This window comes from Bombina bombina, chromosome 1, assembly GCF_027579735.1.
Source record: "Bombina bombina isolate aBomBom1 chromosome 1, aBomBom1.pri, whole genome shotgun sequence".
Classification (NCBI taxonomy): Eukaryota; Metazoa; Chordata; class Amphibia; order Anura; family Bombinatoridae; genus Bombina; species Bombina bombina.
The window spans coordinates 1,238,026,505-1,238,048,479 of NC_069499.1; the positions used below are offsets into that span (position 1 = coordinate 1,238,026,505).

The 21,975-nt window shown below is 39.1% G+C and overlaps 1 protein-coding gene across 1 annotated transcript in view; it reads left to right on the forward strand.

Moving 5' to 3' along the window:
• CDYL2 (chromodomain Y like 2) overlaps positions 1-21,975 on the forward strand; it is a 454,107-nt gene that overhangs the window by 290,819 nt on the left and 141,313 nt on the right. The window contains exon 3 of the mRNA XM_053700586.1: positions 3,404-3,618. Coding sequence (XP_053556561.1) covers positions 3,404-3,618 — 215 coding nt within the window. The remainder of the gene's footprint in view (positions 1-3,403; positions 3,619-21,975) is intronic.

Genomic DNA, 21,975 nt, shown 5'->3' on the forward strand with positions numbered 1-21,975 from the left:
TGCAGTAGTACCGTACTTGGACGTCATCCTGATTCAAGCGTCGTCTCTGTCAAAAGCAAAGGCTTATACGGACATCGTCCTAGCCTTTCTCAGATCTCACGGATGGAAAGTAAACATAGAAAAAAGCTCTCTTTCCCCGTCAACAAGAGTTCCCTTCTTGGGAACAATAATAGACTCCTTAGAAATGAGAATTTTTCTGACAGAGGTCAGAAAATCAAAACTTCTAAGCTCTTGTCAAGTTCTTCATTCTGTTCTTCGTCCTTCCATAGCGCAGTGCATGGAAGTAATAGGATTGATGGTTGCAGCAATGGACATAGTTCCTTTTGCACGAATTCATCTAAGACCATTACAACTGTGCATGCTAAGACAGTGGAATGGGGATTATACAGACTTGTCTCCGACGATTCAAGTAGATCAAAGGACCAGAGATTCACTCCGTTGGTGGCTGACCCCGGACAATCTGTCACAGGGAATGAGCTTCCGCAGACCAGAGTGGGTCATTGTCACGACCGACGCCAGTCTGGTGGGCTGGGGCGCGGTCTGGGAACCCCTGAAAGCTCAGGGTCTATGGTCTCTTCTCCCGATAAACATTCTGGAACTAAGAGCGATATTCAATGCTCTCAAAGCTTGGCCTCATCTAGCAAAGGCCAAATTCATAAGGTTTCAATCAGACAACATGACGACAGTTGCATATATCAACCATAAGGGGGGAACAAGGAGTTCCCTGGCGATGGAGGAAGTGACCAAGATAATTCAATGGGCGGAGGATCACTCCTGCCACTTGTCTGCAATCCACATCCCAGGGGTGGAAAATTGGGAAGCGTCAGACATTCCATCCGGGGGAGTGGGAACTCCACCCGGAAATCTTTGCCCAAATAACTCAATTATGGGGCTTTCCAGACATGGATCTGATGGCGTCTCGTCAGAACTTCAAGGTTCCTTGTTACGGGTCCAGATCCAGGGATCCCAAGGCGACTCTAGTAGATGCACTAGTAGCACCTTGGACCTTCAACCTAGCTTATGTTTTCCCACCGTTTCCTCTCATTCCCAGGCTGGTAGCCAGGATCAACCAGGAGAGGGCTTCGGTGATCTTGATAGCTCCTGCGTGGCCATGCAGGACTTGGTATGCAGACCTGGTGAATATGTCATCGGCTCCACCATGGAAGCTACCTTTGAGACAGGACCTTCTTGTTCAAGGTCCATTCGAACATCCGAATCTGGTTTCTCTCCAACTGACTGCTTGGAGATTGAACGCTTGATTTTATCAAAGCGTGGGTTTTCAGATTCTGTAATAGATACTCTGATTCAGGCTAGAAAGCCTGTAACTAGAAAAATTTACCATAAGATATGGAAAAAATATATCTATTGGTGTGAATCTAAAGGATTCCCATGGAACAAGATAAAAATCCCTAGGATTTTATCCTTTCTACAAGAGGGTTTGGAGAAGGGATTATCTGCAAGTTCTCTGAAGGGGCAGATTTCTGCGTTATCTGTTTTACTTCACAAGAGGCTGGCAGCTGTGCCAGACGTTCAAGCGTTTGTTCAGGCTCTGGTTAGAATCAAGCCTGTTTACAGACCTTTGACTCCTCCCTGGAGTCTTAATCTAGTTCTTTCAGTTCTTCAAGGGGTTCCGTTTGAACCCTTACATTCCGTAGATATTGTTATTATCTTGGAAAGTTTTGTTTTTGGTTGCAATTTCTTCTGCTAGAAGAGTTTCTGAGTTATCTGCTCTGCAGTGTTCTCCGCCCTATCTGGTGTTCCATGCAGATAAGGTGGTTTTGCGTACTAAGCCTGGTTTTCTTCCGAAAGTTGTTTCCAACAAGAATATTAACCAGGAGATAGTTGTACCTTCTTTGTGCCCGAATCCAGTTTCAAAGAAGGAACGTTTGTTACACAATTTGGACGTAGTCCGTGCTCTAAAATTCTATTTAGAGGCCACTAAAGATTTCAGACAAACTTCTTCTTTGTTTGTCGTTTATTCTGGTAAAAGGAGAGGTCAAAAAGCAACTTCTACCTCTCTTTCTTTTTGGCTTAAAAGCATTATCCGTTTGGCTTATGAGACTGCCGGACGGCAGCCTCCTCAAAGAATCACAGCTCACTCCACTAGGGTTGTGGCTTCCACATGGGCCTTCAAGAACGAGGCTTCTGTTGACCAGATATGTAAGGCAGCGACTTGGTCTTCACTGCACACTTTTGCCAAATTTTACAAATTTGATACTTTTGCTTCTTCTGAGGCTATTTTTGGGAGAAAGGTTTTGCAAGCCGTGGTGCCTTCCATTTAGGTGACCTGATTTGCTCCCTCCCTTCATCCGTGTCCTAAAGCTTTGGTATTGGTTCCCACAAGTAAGGATGACGCCGTGGACCGGACACACCTATGTTGGAGAAAACAGAATTTATGCTTACCTGATAAATTACTTTCTCCAACGGTGTGTCCGGTCCACGGCCCGCCCTGGTTTTTTTAATCAGGTCTGATGAATTATTTTCTCTAACTACAGTCACCACTGTATCATATGGTTTCTCCTATGCATATTTCCTCCTGTACGTCGGTCGAATGACTGGGGTAGGCGGAGCCTAGGAGGGATCATATGACCAGCTTTGCTGAGCTCTTTGCCATTTCCTGTTGGGGAAGAGAATATCCCACAAGTAAGGATGACGCCGTGGACCGGACACACCGTTGGAGAAAGTAATTTATCAGGTAAGCATAAATTCTGTTTTTAAATAAATACATAACACACTGTTGGCTGGAAAAAAATTTATCAATTGCAATTAGCAGTATAATGGTTAGGAATACCTCTGTCAGATGTTCAAAGCAAAGTATCGGTGGGGTTTATGCAATGCAAAGCTGCCTAAAACCTTCACAATATTTCAACTATAAACTTCCATCATGATTGTATTTCTGTATTACAATATGAAGGGGACAGGTTATCATCGATATTGGAAATGTAGTGCGTGGTAGCTTATGTGTCATCAAAGTTCCATTCACTTTCAAAAGGTTATTTCTGCCTTTAAAACAATTTGTAACATCCTTAAAGAGATGTATTTACAAATTATACAGATAAGCTGTCTTAGACAATAAATATGTTTGTTTGAGATGTATGTTGCTTATTCACAAGATAAAATTGTTGCACACTAGCACTTAATATAATAAACCTTAGATAAAGTCACATGAATTGTAGCATTTATATAGTGACGTGACCAAAGAAAATATTTTCATGAAAACATATGGGTTCTTCTAAAATCTAGGCCAATATAATGTAATGTTTAATTATGTGATTTAATAATAAATCATTTAATAATAGTATAAATTATTCATTTTAATATTGAGTCTGGACAAATTCAACAGAATATTCAGAAATAAGAATGTGCTGTCATTTAAAATAATTTTCCTTTTCTTTCCACAAAGGAGAACCTTTGACTAATGGAGGATTAAACTCCCATGCGGTGAAACGGAAACTAGACGTAGAGAAAGACTACGTGTTTGATAAAAGGCTGCGGTACAGTGTCCGTCAGAATGAGAGCAGTTGCAGATTTCGGGACATAGTAGTACGGAAGGAAGATGGCTTTACGCACATCCTGCTATCCAGTCAAACGTCCGATAACAACGCCCTGACACCTGATGTAAGGACACCATGCTTTGTTTGAAATGATCTTACATTATGACATACTTATTGAAGATGATTTATGTATTTTCATAATCAGTATATGAAATATAAAAAGCATAGAGGACTCTCCAATAGTATGTTAATTGGTTGACTTTCAAATTATGTATAAAAACACAGTACACTCACAAGTCACTTAAAGGGACAGTAAACACCAGAATTGTTGTTGTTTAAAAAGGTAGGTAATCCCTTTATTACCCATTCCCCAGCATGGTTATATTATATATAACCAACACGGTTATATTAATACACTTTTTACCTCCGTGATTACCTTGTATCTAAGCCTCTGCAAACTGCCCGCTTATTTCAGTTCTTTTGACAGACTTCCATTTTTAGCCAATCAGTACTGACTCCTAGGAGCTTTGTGTGCTTGAGCTCAATGTTCTCTAGTTGAAACACATGAACTAACGCCCTCTAGTGGTGAAAAACTGTCAAAATGCTTTCAGATTAGAGGCAGCCTTCAAGGTCTAAGAAATTAGCATATGAACCTCCTAGGTTTAGCTTTCAACTAAGAATACCAAGAGAACAAAGCAAAATTGGTAATAAAAGTAAATTGGAAAGTTGTTTAAAATTAAATGCCCTATTTAAATCATGGAAGTTTTTTTTTTTGTACTTGACTGTCCCTTTAATGATCAAGGCTTACAATCTGGGTATAATGGCAGCCTCTCGGGTAACTCTTCTTTTGCTGAAGACCGGCGACCACAGAGCCATGGAGCGTGGAGGATCCTCTTTGTACGATCTCCCCCGTACACTGAATAAGGAATTCAAGGTACGTGATTAAAGATGGCGTCCCTTGAATTCCTATTGGCTGATTTGATTCTTCAAATTCAAATCATCCAATAGGATGAAAGCTACTCAAATTCTATTGTCTGTTTAAATTAGCCAATAGGATGGGAGCAAGTGAAATTCTATTGGCTGATTTGAATAGCCAATAAAATTTCACTTGCTGTCATCCTATTGGCTGATTTGAACAGCCAATAGGATTTGAGTAGCTCTCATCCTATTGGATGATTTGAATTGGAAGAATCAAATCAGCCAATAGGAATTCAAAGGACGCCATCTTTAATCGCGTACCTTGAATTCACTATTCAGTGTACGGCGGAAATCGTACGAAGAGGATCCTCCACGCTCCATGGCTCCGTGGTCGCCGGTCATCAGCTCTGCGGTCTTCAGCACCGCTCCGCGTAGGATGTTCCTGAAAGAAGAAGAGGTTGCTCTTGGAAGAAGACTTCACCGCCTGGAACAGGACCTTCTCTGCCGGACTTCAGGAACTGTGAGTACCAACCTGGGGGTTAGAGTTAGTATTTTTTAAGGGTTTATTGAGGCGGTTTGTTTTATTTAGATTAGTGATGGGCAGTAAAAGAGTTAAATGCCCTTTTAAGGGCAATGCCCAAACAAATGCCTTTTTCAGGGCAATGGGTAGTTTAGGTTTTTTAGTGGTAGGTTCTTTTATTTTGGGGGGTGGGGGGGGTTTAATGTTAGGTGGGACTTTGTATATTTTTTGTAAAAGAGCTGATTATCTTGGGGCAATGCCCTGCAAAAAGCCCTTTTAAGGGCTACTGGTAGTTTATTCTTAGTGTAGGGGGTGTTTTTATTTTGGCGGGGTCTTTTTTATTTTCATAGGGATTAGGTTTAATTTTGTTAAATTTGGAAATTAGATTTTTTGTTTTCTGTAATGTTAGCCTTTTTTTATTTTTTGTAAACTTAGTTTTTTTAATTTTTTGTAACTTTAGAATGTATTAGTTAGGGGTTTTTAAGTTAGGGGGTGTTAGGTTAGTGCAGTGATTTGCAACCTTTTTTTTGCCGTGGCCCACTTTTTTACATAAAAAAATCCTGCGACACACCACCATCCCAAAATTTTACAAAATCACACATTGTAGCCTAATACAGGATATATATTTATATATATATATATATATATATATATATATATATATATATATATATATATATATATATATATATATATATATACACACACACTGTACTGTGCTGTCATGCCATGCCTCCTACAAACTATACATGACATATTGACATTCATTCACAAACAATCATAATGATTGTCTGTGAATGAATGTCAATGTCATGGTTGTAAATGATGCCTGATGAGCCTGTCACATACCTCCCAATATTTCAAAATTTGAAAGAGGTACACCCCCTCACTATTGTCAGTCTGCTGTGGCACACCTGAGGATCTCTCACGGCACACTAGTGTGCCACGGCAAACTGGTTGAAAAACACTGGGTTAGTGTACTTAGTTATTTAAATAGTTATTTGCGTTGTGGGTTTTGGCGGTTTGAAGGAATAATCAGAGGCGTCACTAGGGGGGTGCGGACCGCACCCGGGTGACACCCTCCAGGGGGTGACACCACCAGCAAAAAAAAATTTAATTATTTTTTTTTAAAATTAAAAAAATTACAATGTAGAGATGCATATATTTTTTTTATTAGAGGGGCCAGCAGTTGTGAACATTAGTGTTGTAGACACACTTGAGCCCCTTGAGCCTGCGCTGCAATTTCCACAAATAGTTTTTCAGGCTGCTTTTGCTTGTTTGTACTTTGCTCCTCCCCTGCCCAATTTCACTATGAATGTTGTGGGCGTGCCGTGGGGCTTGCGAAGTTGCGCTGCTAGCCTAAACCTGCCTGCCTATCTGTGCTCACTGCTCAGTCACGTGTGGAGCAGTGGAGTCACTCACTGCTGTGCTGTCTCTTTAAACGGGAACTGGGAAATCGTGAGGGGCATGTTTGACACTGTCTCTAAAGTGAAGGAACCACGTATGATGCCCACCAGACTGGTACGGTTACGGTACACTAAGTGCACACGGAAGAGGTAGGAGGGGATGGCAGGCGGGGGGGTGGGCAGAGTGCAGAGGTGATTGGCCATAAGAAGCGGTAGGCACGCGGCCCGGGGCTGTGCACTGACAGACTTGGAACAGAGTCACAGAGCAGAATTTTCATAGTTCGTGCGCCTAAACCTTTTCTTTAGTGATTTATTTTTAGAGTGCACTGTTTATCTTTCATTTGATGCTCTGCTGAGCCAGGGAGCAGCTCTAGACGTGAGCTTTATAATTAATGCAGTGCAGTTTACATATTTTGTATGTGTATGTGTCTGAGTTTTTGTGTGTGTGCCTGAGTGTTTTTGTGTGTGTGTATTTGTGTGTCTGAGTGTTTTTGTGTGTGTGTGTCTAAGTGTTGGTGTGTGTGCCTGAGTTTTTGTGTGTGTGTGTGTATATTTGTGTGTCTGAGTGTTTTTGTCTGTGTGTGTCTAAGTGTTTGTATGTGTGCCTGAGTGTTTGTGTGTGTGTCTGAGTGTGTTTCCGAGTGTTTGTGTGTGCATCTGAGTGTGTTTTTATGTGTGTCTGAGTGTGTGTGAGTGTTTATGTGTGTGTGCCTGTGTTTTTGTGTTTGTGTGTGTCTGCTTTCTGTCTATTGGAGAAGTTTGCCTTTTCTATGAAATCCCCTTCTTGCAGTAAAAAAAAAAAAACATTACGAGGGGGGTGAGACCATAACTTACTGCACGGGGTGACACCAACCCTAGTGACGCCCCGGGGTTAATAAGTTAAATAGGTTTATTGCGATGTAGGGGGTTTTGCAGTTTAGGGGTTAATAGGGTAAATAGGTTTATTGCGATGTAGGGGTTAATAGGGTAAATAGGTGTATTGCAATGTGGGGGGGGTTGCGGTTTAGTGGTTAATAGGGTAATAAGGTTTCTTTCATGTAATTGGCAAGAGTCCATGAGCTAGTGACGTATGGGATATACATTCCTACCAGGAGGGGCATAGTTTCCCAAACCTCAAAATGCCTATAAATACACCCCTCACCACACCCACAATTCAGTTTTACAAACTTTGCCTCCCATGGAGGTGGTGAAGTAAGTTTGTGCTAGATTTCTACGTTGATATGCGCTTTGCAGCAGGCTGAAGCCCGGTTTTCCTCTCAGAGTGCAGTGAATGTCAGAGGAATGTGAAGAGAGTATTGCCTATTTGAATTCCATGGTCTTCCTCTAGGGGATCTATTTCATAGGTTCTCTGTTATCGGTCGTAGAGATTTCTTCTCCTACCTCCCTTTTCAGATCGACTATATACTCTTATATACCATTACCTCTACTGATTCTCGTTTCAGTACTGGTTTGGCTATCTACTTTATGTAGATGAGTGTCTTTGGGTAAGTAAGTCTTATTTTATTTATGACACTCTCAGCTACGGTTTGGCACTTTATATGTAAAGTTCTAAATATATGTTTTATACTTATATTTGCCATGATTCAGGTCAATCAGTTTATTTTCCTTCTTTCAGACTGTCAGTTTAATTTTTTGGGAAAATGCATATGAATGAAATATTTTTCTTACCTAAAATTTTCAAATGACTTTTTTCCTTTAAATTGCGGGCTGTTAGTCTCGCGGGTGCAAAAAATGCTAGAATTTATTGCGTCATTGACGTCATTTCCTGGCGTCGTAGTTTTCACGTAGTTGCTTCATTTTTGACTCTCGTGTTTATTACAGACGTTTTTGGCGCCAAAAAATATGTGGGCGTCATACTTGGCGCCAGTTTTTTTTACATTATTTAAGTCTCACTTTTTAGTTGCTTCTGGTTTCTATAGGCTTGTTCTGTTTGCATTTTTTCCCATTCCGGAAACTGTCATTTAAGGAATTTGATATTTTTGCTTTATATGTTGTTTTTTTCTATTACATATTGCAAGATATTCCAAAAACTTTTCCTGTATCAGAAAATACTGTTGGATTCCTGATGACTGATATCAGTCCTACCAAAGCTAAGTTCATTTATTATAATGTTATGAATATTATCTTTAGCTATGGTTTGTAATAAGTTATCATGATAAACTTTTACATGCAGAGTCCATTAGTATTTATGCATTATCTATTGCTATTCTTTTTACATCTAATGTACAAGATATACCTAGGAATCTATGAGAATGTTTTTCTGATTCTATCCTAAAGGCTTTGTCTGACATCCCGCCTTCTAATAAAATTTATAGGTCTTTTTTAAACTTCTCATTTAGTTGATGAATTTTTAAATGACCGACAACATACTGAATTATCCTTCTCTGATGATGTTTTTTCTCATTTAGAATATACTTCATCAGATATTTGACACTAACAAATCTACTTTTTTATTTTTAAATAGAGTACATTCGCTGTTGAAAAGGTGTTGATTATATTGGATATTGAGGAGTCTAGTCTTTTGATTTAAGACAAGCTAACATTTAAATTCTGCTCATTAACCTCCTGTGGTTTCATTCAGAGGTGTTTTTTTTCCCAGTTCATGATACTAGGGAATGGAATAGGCCTGGGACTTCTTTTATTCCTTCTTTAAGGTTTTTAAATTGTATCCTTTGCCGGCAGTTAGTTTAAAGTTTTGAGGAAGATCCCCAAAGTTAATGGGGCTATCTCTACTCTTGCTAAACATACTACTATTCCTATAGAATATAGTATTTATTTTTTTCCTTCAGATGTGAAACTTGTATCTTATTTAAGGAAAATTATTTTATTTCAGGTCCTTTTCTTAGGCCTGCAATTTATTTGGCTGATGTTGCAAATGCTTAAACTTTCTGGTTGGATACTTTAGTGCAACAAGTATCGGATTATGATTTGTTTTTGTGTAAAGGCTGGTTACCCGTTGGGGTCTCAAGGCGCGGCTCAGACCTGGAGTTATCTGGGATATTCATACCAGTTCCATTTCAGGAACAGGGTTTGGGGTTTTGTTCAAAACTATTCATTGTCCCAAAGATAGACAATCTTTTTGATTTGTCATATAAGAGTTCCTTCTTTCAGAATGGTGTTGATATGGTCTATTCAGCCTTTTTTGTCAGTAAGGGCATTATTTGTTTACAATAGATACAATGGATGCATATCTTCATTCAGATTATTTTTCATTTTCTGAGATTCTCTTCTTTTTTTTTTTTTACAAGCATTACCAATTTGTTGCTTTTCCTTCTGGTCTAGCGACAGCTCTGAGAATCTTTTCAAGGTACTCAGTGTTTCCTTATTTGGACGATCTCGTGGTACTGGCTCAGTCTTTTCGTTCGGCAGAATCTCATACAATTCAACTTTTGTTGTTTCTTCTTAGACATGGTTGGAGGATCTTTTTATCAAAAGATCCTTGGTTGCTCAGACAAGGGTCACCTTTTTTAGCTTTCCAGATAGATTGTGTCAATGTCTTTGTCTCTAACAGACAGGAGACAATTATATTGGGTTCAGTTTGTCGGAACCTTCAGTCTCTATTATTTCCTTCAGTAGCTATATGCATGGAAGTTTTAGGTCTCATGGCTGCAGCATTGGATTCAATTCCCTTTGCTCATTTTCATATGAAACCTTTCCAGTTTTTTATGCTGAATTAATGGTGCAGGGATTCTAGGATATCATTTTTAATATCTTTGAATTCCAATGTTCAACTATCTTTGACTTGGTGGTTAGATCACCATCATATAGTTCTACGGGTCTCTTCGATTCATCCAACCTGGACCTTGATCACTACAGATGCGAGTCTTTTAGGTTGGGAGGCTGTCTGGGGATCTCTGTCAGCACAAGGGGTTTGGAAATCTCAGGAGGCGAGATTACCATTCAATATTTTGGAACTCCGTGCATTCTCAGAGTTCGTCAGTTTTAGTAGAGCTGCTTTGTTATGATATTTGCTCTAATATTATATATGTGGTCTGTGACTCACCGTTCAATTCAAATTATAATATTGGATGTATTCAACACAAATATCCAATAGTATCACCAAATTTATTAGTATTGCATATAGTATTACATTTAATATGTATTTTTGTGTAATAATGTCTGGTTTCCTTACAATTATATTACTTGTGCTATATATTTGTTCATATATCTTGGTATAATATTGTAGGAAATAATATATGCTGATTACTGTTTTTGGATAGACTTCTAGCTAAATAAAGACAGATAGTGCTGTCTATATGGAGTATAGTAACACTAGTCAGTCAGTTAACAAGTTAACCCCTGTAGAATCTTTTTATCGTATGTTTATAAATACTTATGTCTACAGGAACATTATGCTTATACCACCACAGAAAAGTTGGATGTGTTGCTAAAATTAAATTGAATTTGCAAGGTTGATAATATATAATATAATTGTTGTAATAGCAACAAACTTGAGTAACATTTTAATTATATTGGGTTGTTATTGTATTTATCTGCATTGAGAATGTTACTAACATGGTGTTCGTAGTTAAATATACAGAGGCATCGCTTGGCATGCTTTGATCTTTAATAATATTGGTAACAAGCTGTTCGTGATTCGCTGCATAGAGATATTGCCTGTTATGCACTTTCCTGACTCTGCTTTGGCGTTACATATAACTATAACTTTGTAAGACCACTCTTCTATTACAATATACGTTCACAAGAGAGTTGTAGTAATATTCTCACCATTTGTCACTAAAGTTATTAATGTTGAAATCTTACTGTGTAAGAGTTATAGCAATCATATGAGTTTATTAAAGTACTACAAAAAAATATAGCTACTCTCTGTAACTTGACTGCGCTCTTTGTTTGTATCAGATATTAACTAGTTACATCGTATTGTCCGCCTAGGCATTAAAAGTTGTTAGTGGTATTGTACTGATAATTCACTGAGTATTTGCGGTATTATATATATGTTTAAAGCTCCACATTGGTAACCGCTTACTGAATCCACGCTACAAATGCCGGTTAGGCTTAAGATAATTCACTAAGTATTTGCGGTATTATATATATGTTTAAAGCTCCACATTAATAACCGCTTACTGAATCCACGCTAAAATGCCGGTTAGGCTTAAAATAATTCACTGAGTATTTGCGGTATTATATATATGTTTAAAGCTCCACATAAGTAACCGCTTACTGGCTCCACGCTACAAATGCCGGTTAGGCTTAAGATAATGCTGCTGAGTTAACCCCATTCTCAAGTGAGTTTACTTAATATTGTGCACAACCACAATTGTTTTTAAATAATAAAGACCAACATTCCTGCTTATTAAAAAATGCTATCTGGCATTCAACAAACAATTCCCTAACATGTTTCGCCACTAACGTGGCTTTTTCAAAGGGTACGGCGCGGCCACACAAGTGTCTTTTTATTGGCTCGCACTGCTCCTCCTATTGGACGTTTTTCAACAAATCCGATGGTTCCTTACAAGGGACCAATCGTTGAATAAGAGACAGCCTGTATGTGTTAGAAAAAGAATGTAATTGGGTACGGCCGCCATTTCATTCATATGTTATGTGTAGATTTCGGATCTCAATGCAATATTTGGATAAAAGAAATATGTACATTTTTATTCAATGAAATTTCACAGACAACCAATGAAACTTGCTACAAAAAATTGTGGAGTAATCCAACGGAACAGTTTCTAACACAGTATAAAGATCTCATCACTCAAGCCAAAATGAACAACATTATCAGTGAAAAAGAGAAGAAATTCCTCACCGTAAACCATCCGAAAATAGCCACCTCTTACCTGATCCCCAAGGTACATAAAAATGCCAAACATCCTCCGGGCCGTCCCATAGTGTCTGGCAATTAAAACCTGACAGAAAAAGCAGGTAAATATATCGACCAGCGATTAAGAGAATTCCTAACAGAGATTCCTTCATATATAAAAGACACTATGGAGACACTTCAGCATTTACAAGATATCCAATTAGGACCCACATCTTGGCTTGTCACCGCCGACGTGGAGGCCCTTTATACTAGTATCCAATACGAATTAGGGCTGGAAGCAGTTCAATATTATCTCAATCTAGAAACAGAAGAGGATGATAATCACAATAAATTTGTGATGAAATTACTTGAATTTGTGCTTAAAAAGAACTACTTCGTCTTCAATGACCAATTCTATCTGCAAACAAGGGGGACAGCCATGGGGACAGCGTGTGCACCCACGTACGCCAACCTATTTCTAGGTTGGTGGGAGCACAACACTGTCTTAATTGATGACAATGATGAATTTACTAAACATATCCCCCTCTGGCTAAGATACATAGATGATATTCTTTTAATCTGGGAAGGACCTAAAGAAAAACTGGACATGTTTCTAAAGATTCTAAATCTAAATAGTTTAAACATCAAACTAACCTATGAATACAGTCAGACTGAAATATCCTTTTTGGATTTGAGAATTTTTTAAAAAAAGCAATGGCATGGTGGGGACTGATCTATACAGAAAGAAAACAGCCACTAATACTATTCTTTACAACACAAGCGCACATGCACCATGCAGAATCAAATCCCTTCCAACAGGAGAATTTCTACGAGTCAAAAGAAACTGTTCGGAACCAGATCTATATAAAATCAGAGCGCAAGAAACAACAGATCGCCTTAGCCAGAGGGGGTATAGTAAATCTCTAATTAAAAAAGCAAAGGATAGAGCAAGAAAAACAGAACGTCAGAACTTATTAAAACCTAAGATTCGCACTAATGACAGTAAAACCAGATTAGTGTTGACTTATAACACACAGAGCAAGGACATAATTCAAATAATTAATAAACACTGGCATATCTTACAAGCAGATAATACCCTGGATCAATTCATAGGATCCAAAGTTGACATCAGTTACCGACGCACAAAAAATCTGAAAGATTTAGTGAGCCCCAGCCATTATACTTGAAAAAAGAGAACTACTGTCAGTGGCATACAAAACGGTTCATACCCATGTGGGAATTTTATCAGCTGCAAATTTCTGAAAAAAACAACATCAGTTACAGATAGATTTGATAAAAAACATTTAATCAAATCCTTCATTAATTGCAATACCACTGGTGTAATTTATGTCTTACAGTGCAAGTGTCCCAAAACCTATGTTGGGATGACGACACGCAAATTACGAACGAGACTGCAAGAACATGTGCGCAATATCAGAAATGCAGCTAAAGACTTAAAGAACAAGAAGGCCATTTCATCAGTAGCACAACATTTTTATAAATTCCACCAAGGAAAGGCAGAAGGGCTAATTTGCTTTGGCATACGCAAAGTTAACCTTGGAATCAGAGGTGGAGATAAAGAAACAAGTTTATTACAACATGAAAGCAGATGGATTTATCTGCTTAATTCCATACAACCCAATGGGTTAAATGAACATAATAATTATTTTTCATACCTGTAGATATAAATAAGATGATAATTATCAGTAACCCAGAAAAATAAAAATTTAATTTAAATATGAAACTACCCATACTAGGAAGATCTTATAAACAACCTTTGAACATGTACAAAGTAATTATTATATTGACTACAAACTTACTAGTCACTAAAATATTGATTATAAATCCATCACTCACCACTGACACTTTAATATTTGCCATCTGCATCTATTATCTAAATCATACACCACTATGATGATATTTAATTACTCATCACCTATATACACTTATTCTTTCATTACCACGCGAGAATTAGCACTATTTTGTTTCTATATTTTATTTATCTTCATCCACACTATATGTGGCACTGTATCACTTCAAGAAACTGGTTATATTATCAGAATCTTTAATTCTATAATTTTTTATTTCCAACGGCCATCACTTACTCACTTCTCATATCACAATTTTCTGGATCCACACTAAGTCAATATAATAAGACTTTTATCCCAAAGCACACTTCCTTAGTTAATATAATATCACCCTATACGAGAAATACTAGATAGTACTTCCTGCATCAAAATCTAAGCATGCAGCTGAACTGCTCTTGATAATAAAACTTATTATATGTTCCTTGTGTCACCATCTAACGACACATCAAACAGTGGGAACATAAAAGTAATTACAAAAACTTTATCAGAACGTCTTCGTTTATCTAGTATTATTATTTTTTATTATTATTTTTTGTGTTCCATCTATTTAGTATCATTCAGGATATTTTGCATCCAGTCAGGTATATATATATTTCACTTTTAAGATAAATATATTTCAGTTCGAAATTATAACCCATTACAATACACATATCCAGATATAAAATCCTTTCTGCTTGTTTCTCCGTATCCGTTTTTGTACTATAAGATCAAAACTGATTAATTCATATCTGTGGATCACTTGCCAGCAATACAACCTGTCATTTGGCACATTCCAACACCTAAAACACTAAAAACAATAATCACAAATAATATTCTCTGTGAAACGTTTATTCTCAAGAGCAATTCAATAAATATTTGATGGCCTTGTATTTCTTAACGTTCTCTTTCTCCCCCTTTCATTGAATAAAAATGTACATATTTCTTTTATCCAAATATTGCATTGAGATCCGAAATCTACACATAACATATGAATGAAAAGGCGGCCGTACCCAATTACATTCTTTTTCTAACACATACAGGCTGTCTCTTATTCAACGATTGGTCCCTTGTAAGGAACCATCGGATTTGTTGAAAAACGTCCAATAGGAGGAGCAGTGCGAGCCAATAAAAAGACACTTGTGTGGCCGCGCCGTACCCTTTGAAAAAGCCACGTTAGTGGCGAAACATGTTAGGGAATTGTTTGTTGAATGCCAGATAGCATTTTTTAATAAGCAGGAATGTTGGTCTTTATTATTTTTTTTTCAAATTATTTTTATTGAAGAGTCCAGGTAGAACAGTTACATACATATGATCTAGCACTTCATAATAGTACACCAAGAGTTCGCTAAGAAATGCATGATATACAGCCATTAAAAACAAGAGATGTGAATTTCAAAGTTTTAACATCCTGAGCAGAATTGGAGCAGGTTATTAAATAAGTATGTATGAGTACATACTTGATAAAGGTATAACATGTTATCATGACTCATTTGGACTAATATTTATTTGATATCTGTTACCTGGACTCCCTCATTTTATAACTAATTTAACTAAACTAAACAAGACAATAAACTAAACTAAACACACCAATGTCCTCACAGATCTAAAAGGGAGTGTGCTAGTGCTGTAATTGGGTAAGATCATAATCATCATGAGCATAATATTTTAACCATTCTTCATCTAACAACAACACATTAGTAAGGGGTGAGTAGTGTTGTAGCCTTAATACTCTCAGCAAGAGCATGCACTGTGGTAGAGGGCTGGCAGTTCCAGAAGGATTGTTTGCAGAGGGATCGACTGGCCTTTTGCTTCCAGTTATGGTAGAGTCTAATTAAACAAAAATGCGATTGGTCTCTGTACATTGTCAGAAGCATGTTACATGAAAAATGAACTAAGGGTAATCCGGGCAGTCTCATGCCTAGCTGCCGATAACTCACCAAAGAGACTTTAGCTGAGTAGTTAAAAAAAAAAAAAAGACATGTAGTAAATTCCCAAGGAACATGGGAAATGTAACCAGAAGCCATGCAGATTAAAATATATATATATAATAAAAGCACTCTGATCATGATGGCAACTGCCAAAGCACATTTATGAGATTTTAACCCAAAGGAATAATAGGATATAAAAACAAAACATGGTAGATATAGGGTGTGTAGAATTGGCTCTAAACTCGAGTTAAGTTACTGTGTAAACACGTTGTCTGTAAAACTTTGAGTATGTGTATGGACTTGTATCCATGTATTTATGATGCTTGAAAGTTGTAAGTTTAGTTGGAACTCTAGGGGAGCAGTTGCAATGCAATAATTTATCGATGCACTGTTAAAACATAAAAAAACAAGGCAAACAAACACATGTTATATATCAAGGCAGTTAAATTTTAGCATGTCTCCGATATCTCAATATTTCAAACATATAGAGATGTGGCTAAAAATGATTAATATCTTGGAGTTTGGTAAAAGACCCAATCAAAGTTTAACATAGATGAATTACAATAATAACTAATAAGGAAAAAGAGGACATCAACAACATAAACTGTCTAACCTATTTAGTAATACAGATGTGCCATGTGGGTGCCAGCGTTAAGTACACCCAACGCTGTGTATTGTCCAATATTATGGATTCGAATATGCCGTTAGTCCAAACACATGGGAGCCAAGCCGTGTATGATCCCACCGCTCTAGCCGACACCTACTTTACCCAGGTCCAGCGATCGACCACACAGGTCTAACAACCCTCTAGGGTGGAACTCGAGACAGTGTAGAGAGGGCAGCTCTCCTGACAGAAAAAGCTGTGAGCGCTGAAGGGAGTGTTCAAACGTGTTCTCCCCCGTTATGGTTGCAGGCAGCCATGATAAGAATAGCTTGTTGTGCTGTTGTTCCCAGTGACGATCCTGTAGCAGATCAACAAGGCAGGTTTGTAGTGAGTACAGATCGCTCTTTCTCTGATACCCGCTTGGCATGCAGGCTTTGTCGAGAGCTGATCTATAGGAGGGCTCGGTCGTCGGCGGCACTTTCACATAGCCTGGTGACACAGTAACGTGATTTGGAGCCTTGGCCTCTAAGATGGGGTCTCCTGCTTGCATTAGAAGTGGCGTCGCAGTGGGTAAGCTTGGGGGAGTCAAACCCTCCATTATATTGTGTGATGGAGGTGCTGCAGCCGGATCAGAGTCAATGGTACTCGCATTATCGTTCACAATGGGTCTTTGCAAGGGAGTGGGAAGTGAGTGACCCAGGTTGCGCGCGGGAGAGCCGATTTGCCGGTGTGCTGTTGTTTTAGTGGGGCAAGGCCTTCCCACGGCTCTGACCACTTGATACAGTCTCTCATAACTCTGGGATAAACGGTCCATTGCAAGCATAAAAGCTGCTAGTATCTGTGCGGCAGTTATATAGTCTGATTCCATAGTTTGCAGATCAGTAGACGGGATGTCAATATGTACAAAGTCCCTTGTGGGTTCTATTTTAGAAAGATGCCTTCCGGGGTAGAAGAGAATGGTTTCCTTCTATCTGCCCAAGGTTCCCGGACACTTTAAATGTCAAGGGAGATACAGACGGCTGAGAATGATGGCGATCTGGAAAAGGTTATAAGAGGGTTTCTTCAGAGCAACAGAAAGTTGCGGCCATCTTCTAGATCCACCCACCGGAAGTCCCCTGGTCTTTATTATTTAAAAACAATTGTGGTTGTGCACAATATTAAGTAAACTCACTTGAGAATGGGGTTAACTCAGCAGCATTATCTTAAGCCTAACCGGCATTTGTAGCGTGGATCCAGTAAGCGGTTACTTATGTGGAGCTTTAATCATATATATAATACCGCAAATACTCAGTGAATTATTTTAAGCCTAACCGGCATTTTAGCGTGGATTCAGTAAGCGGTTATTAATGTGGAGCTTTAAACATATACAGGTAGCCCTCAGTTTACGCCGGGGTTAGGTTCCAGAAGGAATGGTTGTAAATCGAAACCGTTGTAAATTGAAACCCAGTTTATAATGTAAGTCAATGGGAAGGGAGGGAGATAGGTTCCATGCCCCTCTCAAAATTGTCATAAGTAAGACCTAATACATTATTTTTAAAGCTTTGAAATGAAGACTTTAAATTCTAAACAGCATTATAAACCTAATAAAATAATCACACAAAACAGAATATATAATTAAACTAAGTTAAATTAACAAAAACACTTGCTAAACAGCATTATAAACCTAATAAAATAATCACACAACACAGACTTCACTTGCATTTTTCTGCAAACAGTTCTTTCTATGCATTCCAATCTGGACTGATTTAGAGACAGGAAGATCTTGTTAGTTAGAAATCTGCTCGATAGCTCAGGTCTGGTTAAACTGATTAATTTCAGCTTGCTTGGCTTTGCTGCAACACAAGCGGACAGCTCTACCTACTGGCTATTTTAATAAATGCACTGCTTCTCAATGCTTTTCAATAGCAGTCACATGACTGGAAAAAAAGGTTGTTATTCTGAAATGGTGTAAATTGAACCTTTGTAAAACGAGTGCCACCTGTATATAATACCGCAAATACTTAGTGAATTATCTTAAGCCTAACCGGCATTTGTAGCGTGGATTCAGTAAGTGGTTACCAATGTGGAGCTTTAAACATATATATAATACCGCAAATACTCAGTGAATTATCAGTACAATACCACTAACAACTTTTAATGCATAGGTGGACAATACGATGTAACTAGTTAATATCTGATACAAACAAAGAGCGCAGTCAAGTCACAGAGAGAAGGTATATTTCTCCAACATAGGTGTGTCCGGTCCACGGCGTCATCCTTACTTGTGGGATATTCTCCTCCCCAACAGGAAATGGCAAAGAGCCCAGCAAAGCTGGTCACATGATCCCTCCTAGGCTCCGCCTACCCCAGTCATTCTCTTTGCCGTTGTACAGGCAACATCTCCACGGAGATGGCTTAGAGTTTTTTAGTGTTTAACTGTAGTTTTTATTATTCAATCAAGAGTTTGTTATTTTGAAATAGTGCTGGTATGTACTATTTACTCAGAAACAGAAAAGAGATGAAGATTTCTGTTTGTATGAGGAAAATGATTTTAGCAACCGTAACTAAAATCCATGGCTGTTCCACACAGGACTGTTGAGAGCAATTAACTTCAGTTGGGGGAACAGTATGCAGTCTCTTGCTGCTTGAGGTATGACACATTCTAACAAGACGATGTAATGCTGGAAGCTGTCATTTTCCCTATGGGATCCGGTAAGCCATGTTTATTACGATCGTAAATAAGGGCTTCACAAGGGCTTATTAAGACTGTAGACTTTTTTTGGGCTAAATCGATTCATTATTAACACATATTTAGCCTTGAGGAATCATTTTATCTGGGTATTTTGATATAATAATATCGGCAGGCACTGTATTAGACACCTTATACCTTAGGGGCTTTCCCAAAGCATAAGCAGAGCCTCATTTTCGCGCCGGTGTGGCGCACTTGTTTTTGAGAGGCATGGCATGCAGTCGCATGTGAGAGGAGCTCTGACACTTAGAAAAGACTTTCTGAAGGCGTCATTTGGTATCGTATTCCCCTTTGGGCTTGGTTGGGTCTCAGCAAAGCAGATACCAGGGACTGTAAAGGGGTTAAAGTTTAAAACGGCTCCGGTTCCGTTTATTTGGTGAATTTTGCACAATTCCTTCATGTTTTTTCGCAATTGCAGTAATAAAGTGTGTTCAGTTTAAAATTTAAAGTGACAGTAACGGTTTTATTTTAAAACGTTTTTTGTACTTGTTATCAAGTTTATGCCTGTTTAACATGTCTGAACTACCAGATAGACTGTGTTCTGAATGTGGGGAAGCCAGAATTCCTATTCATTTAAATAAATGTGATTTATGTGATAATGATAATGATGCCCAAGATGATTCCTCAAGTGAGGGGAGTAAGCATGGTACTGCATCATTCCCTCCTTCGTCTACACGAGTCTTGCCCACTCAGGAGGCCCCTAGTACATCTAGCGCGCCAATACTCCTTACTATGCAACAATTAACGGCTGTAATGGATAATTCTGTCAAAAACATTTTAGCCCAAATGAACACTTGTCAGCGTAAGCGCGGCTGCTCTGTTTTAGATACTGAAGAGCATGGCAACGCTGATACTAATATCTCTGAAGGGCCCCTAACCCAGTCTGATGGGGCCAGGGAAGTTTTGTCTGAGGGAGAAATTACTGATTCAGGGAACATTTCTCAACAGGCTGAACCTGATGTGATTGCATTTAAATTTAAGTTGGAACATCTCCGCATTCTGCTTAAGGAGGTATTATCCACTCTGGATGATTGTGACAAGTTGGTCATCCCAGTGAAACTATGTAAAATGGACAAGTTCCTAGAGGTGCCGGGGCTCCCAGAAGCTTTTCCTATACCCAAGCGGGTGGCGGACATTGTTAATAAAGAATGGGAACGGCCCGGTATTCCTTTCGTCCCTCCCCCCATATTTAAAAAATTGTTTCCTTTGGTCGACCCTAGAAAGGACTTATGGCAGACAGTCCCCAAGGTCGAGGGGGCGGTTTCCACTTTAAACAAACGCACCACTATACCCATAGAGGATAGTTGTGCTTTCAAAGATCCTATGGATAAAAAATTAGAAGGTTTGCTTAAAAAGATGTTTGTTCAGCAGGGTTACCTTCTACAACCAATTGCATGCATTGTCCCTGTCGCTACAGCCGCATGTTTCTGGTTCGATGAGCTGATAAAGGCGGTCGATAGTGATTCTCCTCCTTATGAGGAGATTATGGACAGAATCAATGCTCTCAAATTGGCTAATTCTTTCACCCTAGACGCCACTTTGCAATTGGCTAGGTTAGCGGCTAAGAATTCTGGGTTTGCTATTGTGGCGCGCAGAGCGCTTTGGTTGAAATCTTGGTCGGCTGATGCGTCTTCCAAGAACAAGCTACTTAACATTCCTTTCAAGGGGAAAACGCTGTTTGGCCCTGACTTGAAAGAGATTATCTCTGATATCACTGGGGGTAAGGGCCATGCCCTTCCTCAGGATCGGCCTTTCAAGGCAAAAAATAAACCTAATTTTCGTCCCTTTCGTAGAAACGGACCAGCCCGAGGTGCTACGTCCTCTAAGCAAGAGGGTAATACTTCTCAAGCCAAGCCAGCTTGGAGACCAATGCAAGGCTGGAACAAGGGAAAGCAGGCCAAGAAACCTGCCACTGCTACCAAGACTGCATGAAATGTTGGCCCCCGATCCGGGACCGGATCTGGTGGGGGGCAGACTCTCTCTCTTCGCTCAGGCTTGGGCAAGAGATGTTCTGGATCCTTGGGCGCTAGAAATAGTCTCCCAAGGTTATCTTCTGGAATTCAAGGGACTTCCCCCAAGGGGGAGGTTCCACAGGTCTCAGTTGTCTTTAGACCACATAAAAAGACAGGCATTCTTACATTGTGTAGAAGACCTGTTAAAAATGGGAGTGATTCATCCTGTTCCATTAAGAGAACAAGGGATGGGGTTCTACTCCAATCTGTTCATAGTTCCCAAAAAAGAGGGAACGTTCAGACCAATCTTAGATCTCAAGATCTTAAACAAGTTTCTCAAGGTTCCATCGTTCAAGATGGAAACCATTCGAACTATTCTTCCTTCCATCCAGGAAGGTCAATTCATGACCACGGTGGATTTAAAGGATGCGTATCTACATATTCCTATCCACAAGGAACATCATCGGTTCCTAAGGTTCGCATTCCTGGACAAGCATTACCAGTTCGTGGCGCTTCCTTTCGGATTAGCCACTGCTCCAAGGATTTTCACAAGGGTACTAGGGTCCCTTCTAGCTGTGCTAAGACCAAGGGGCATTGCTGTAGTACCTTACTTGGACGACATTCTGATTCAAGCGTCGTCCCTTCCTCAAGCAAAGGCTCACACGGACATCGTCCTGGCCTTTCTCAGATCTCACGGATGGAAAGTGAACGTGGAAAAGAGTTCTCTATCTCCGTCAACAAGGGTTCCCTTCTTGGGAACAATAATAGACTCCTTAGAAATGAGGATATTTCTGACAGAGGCCAGAAAAACAAAGCT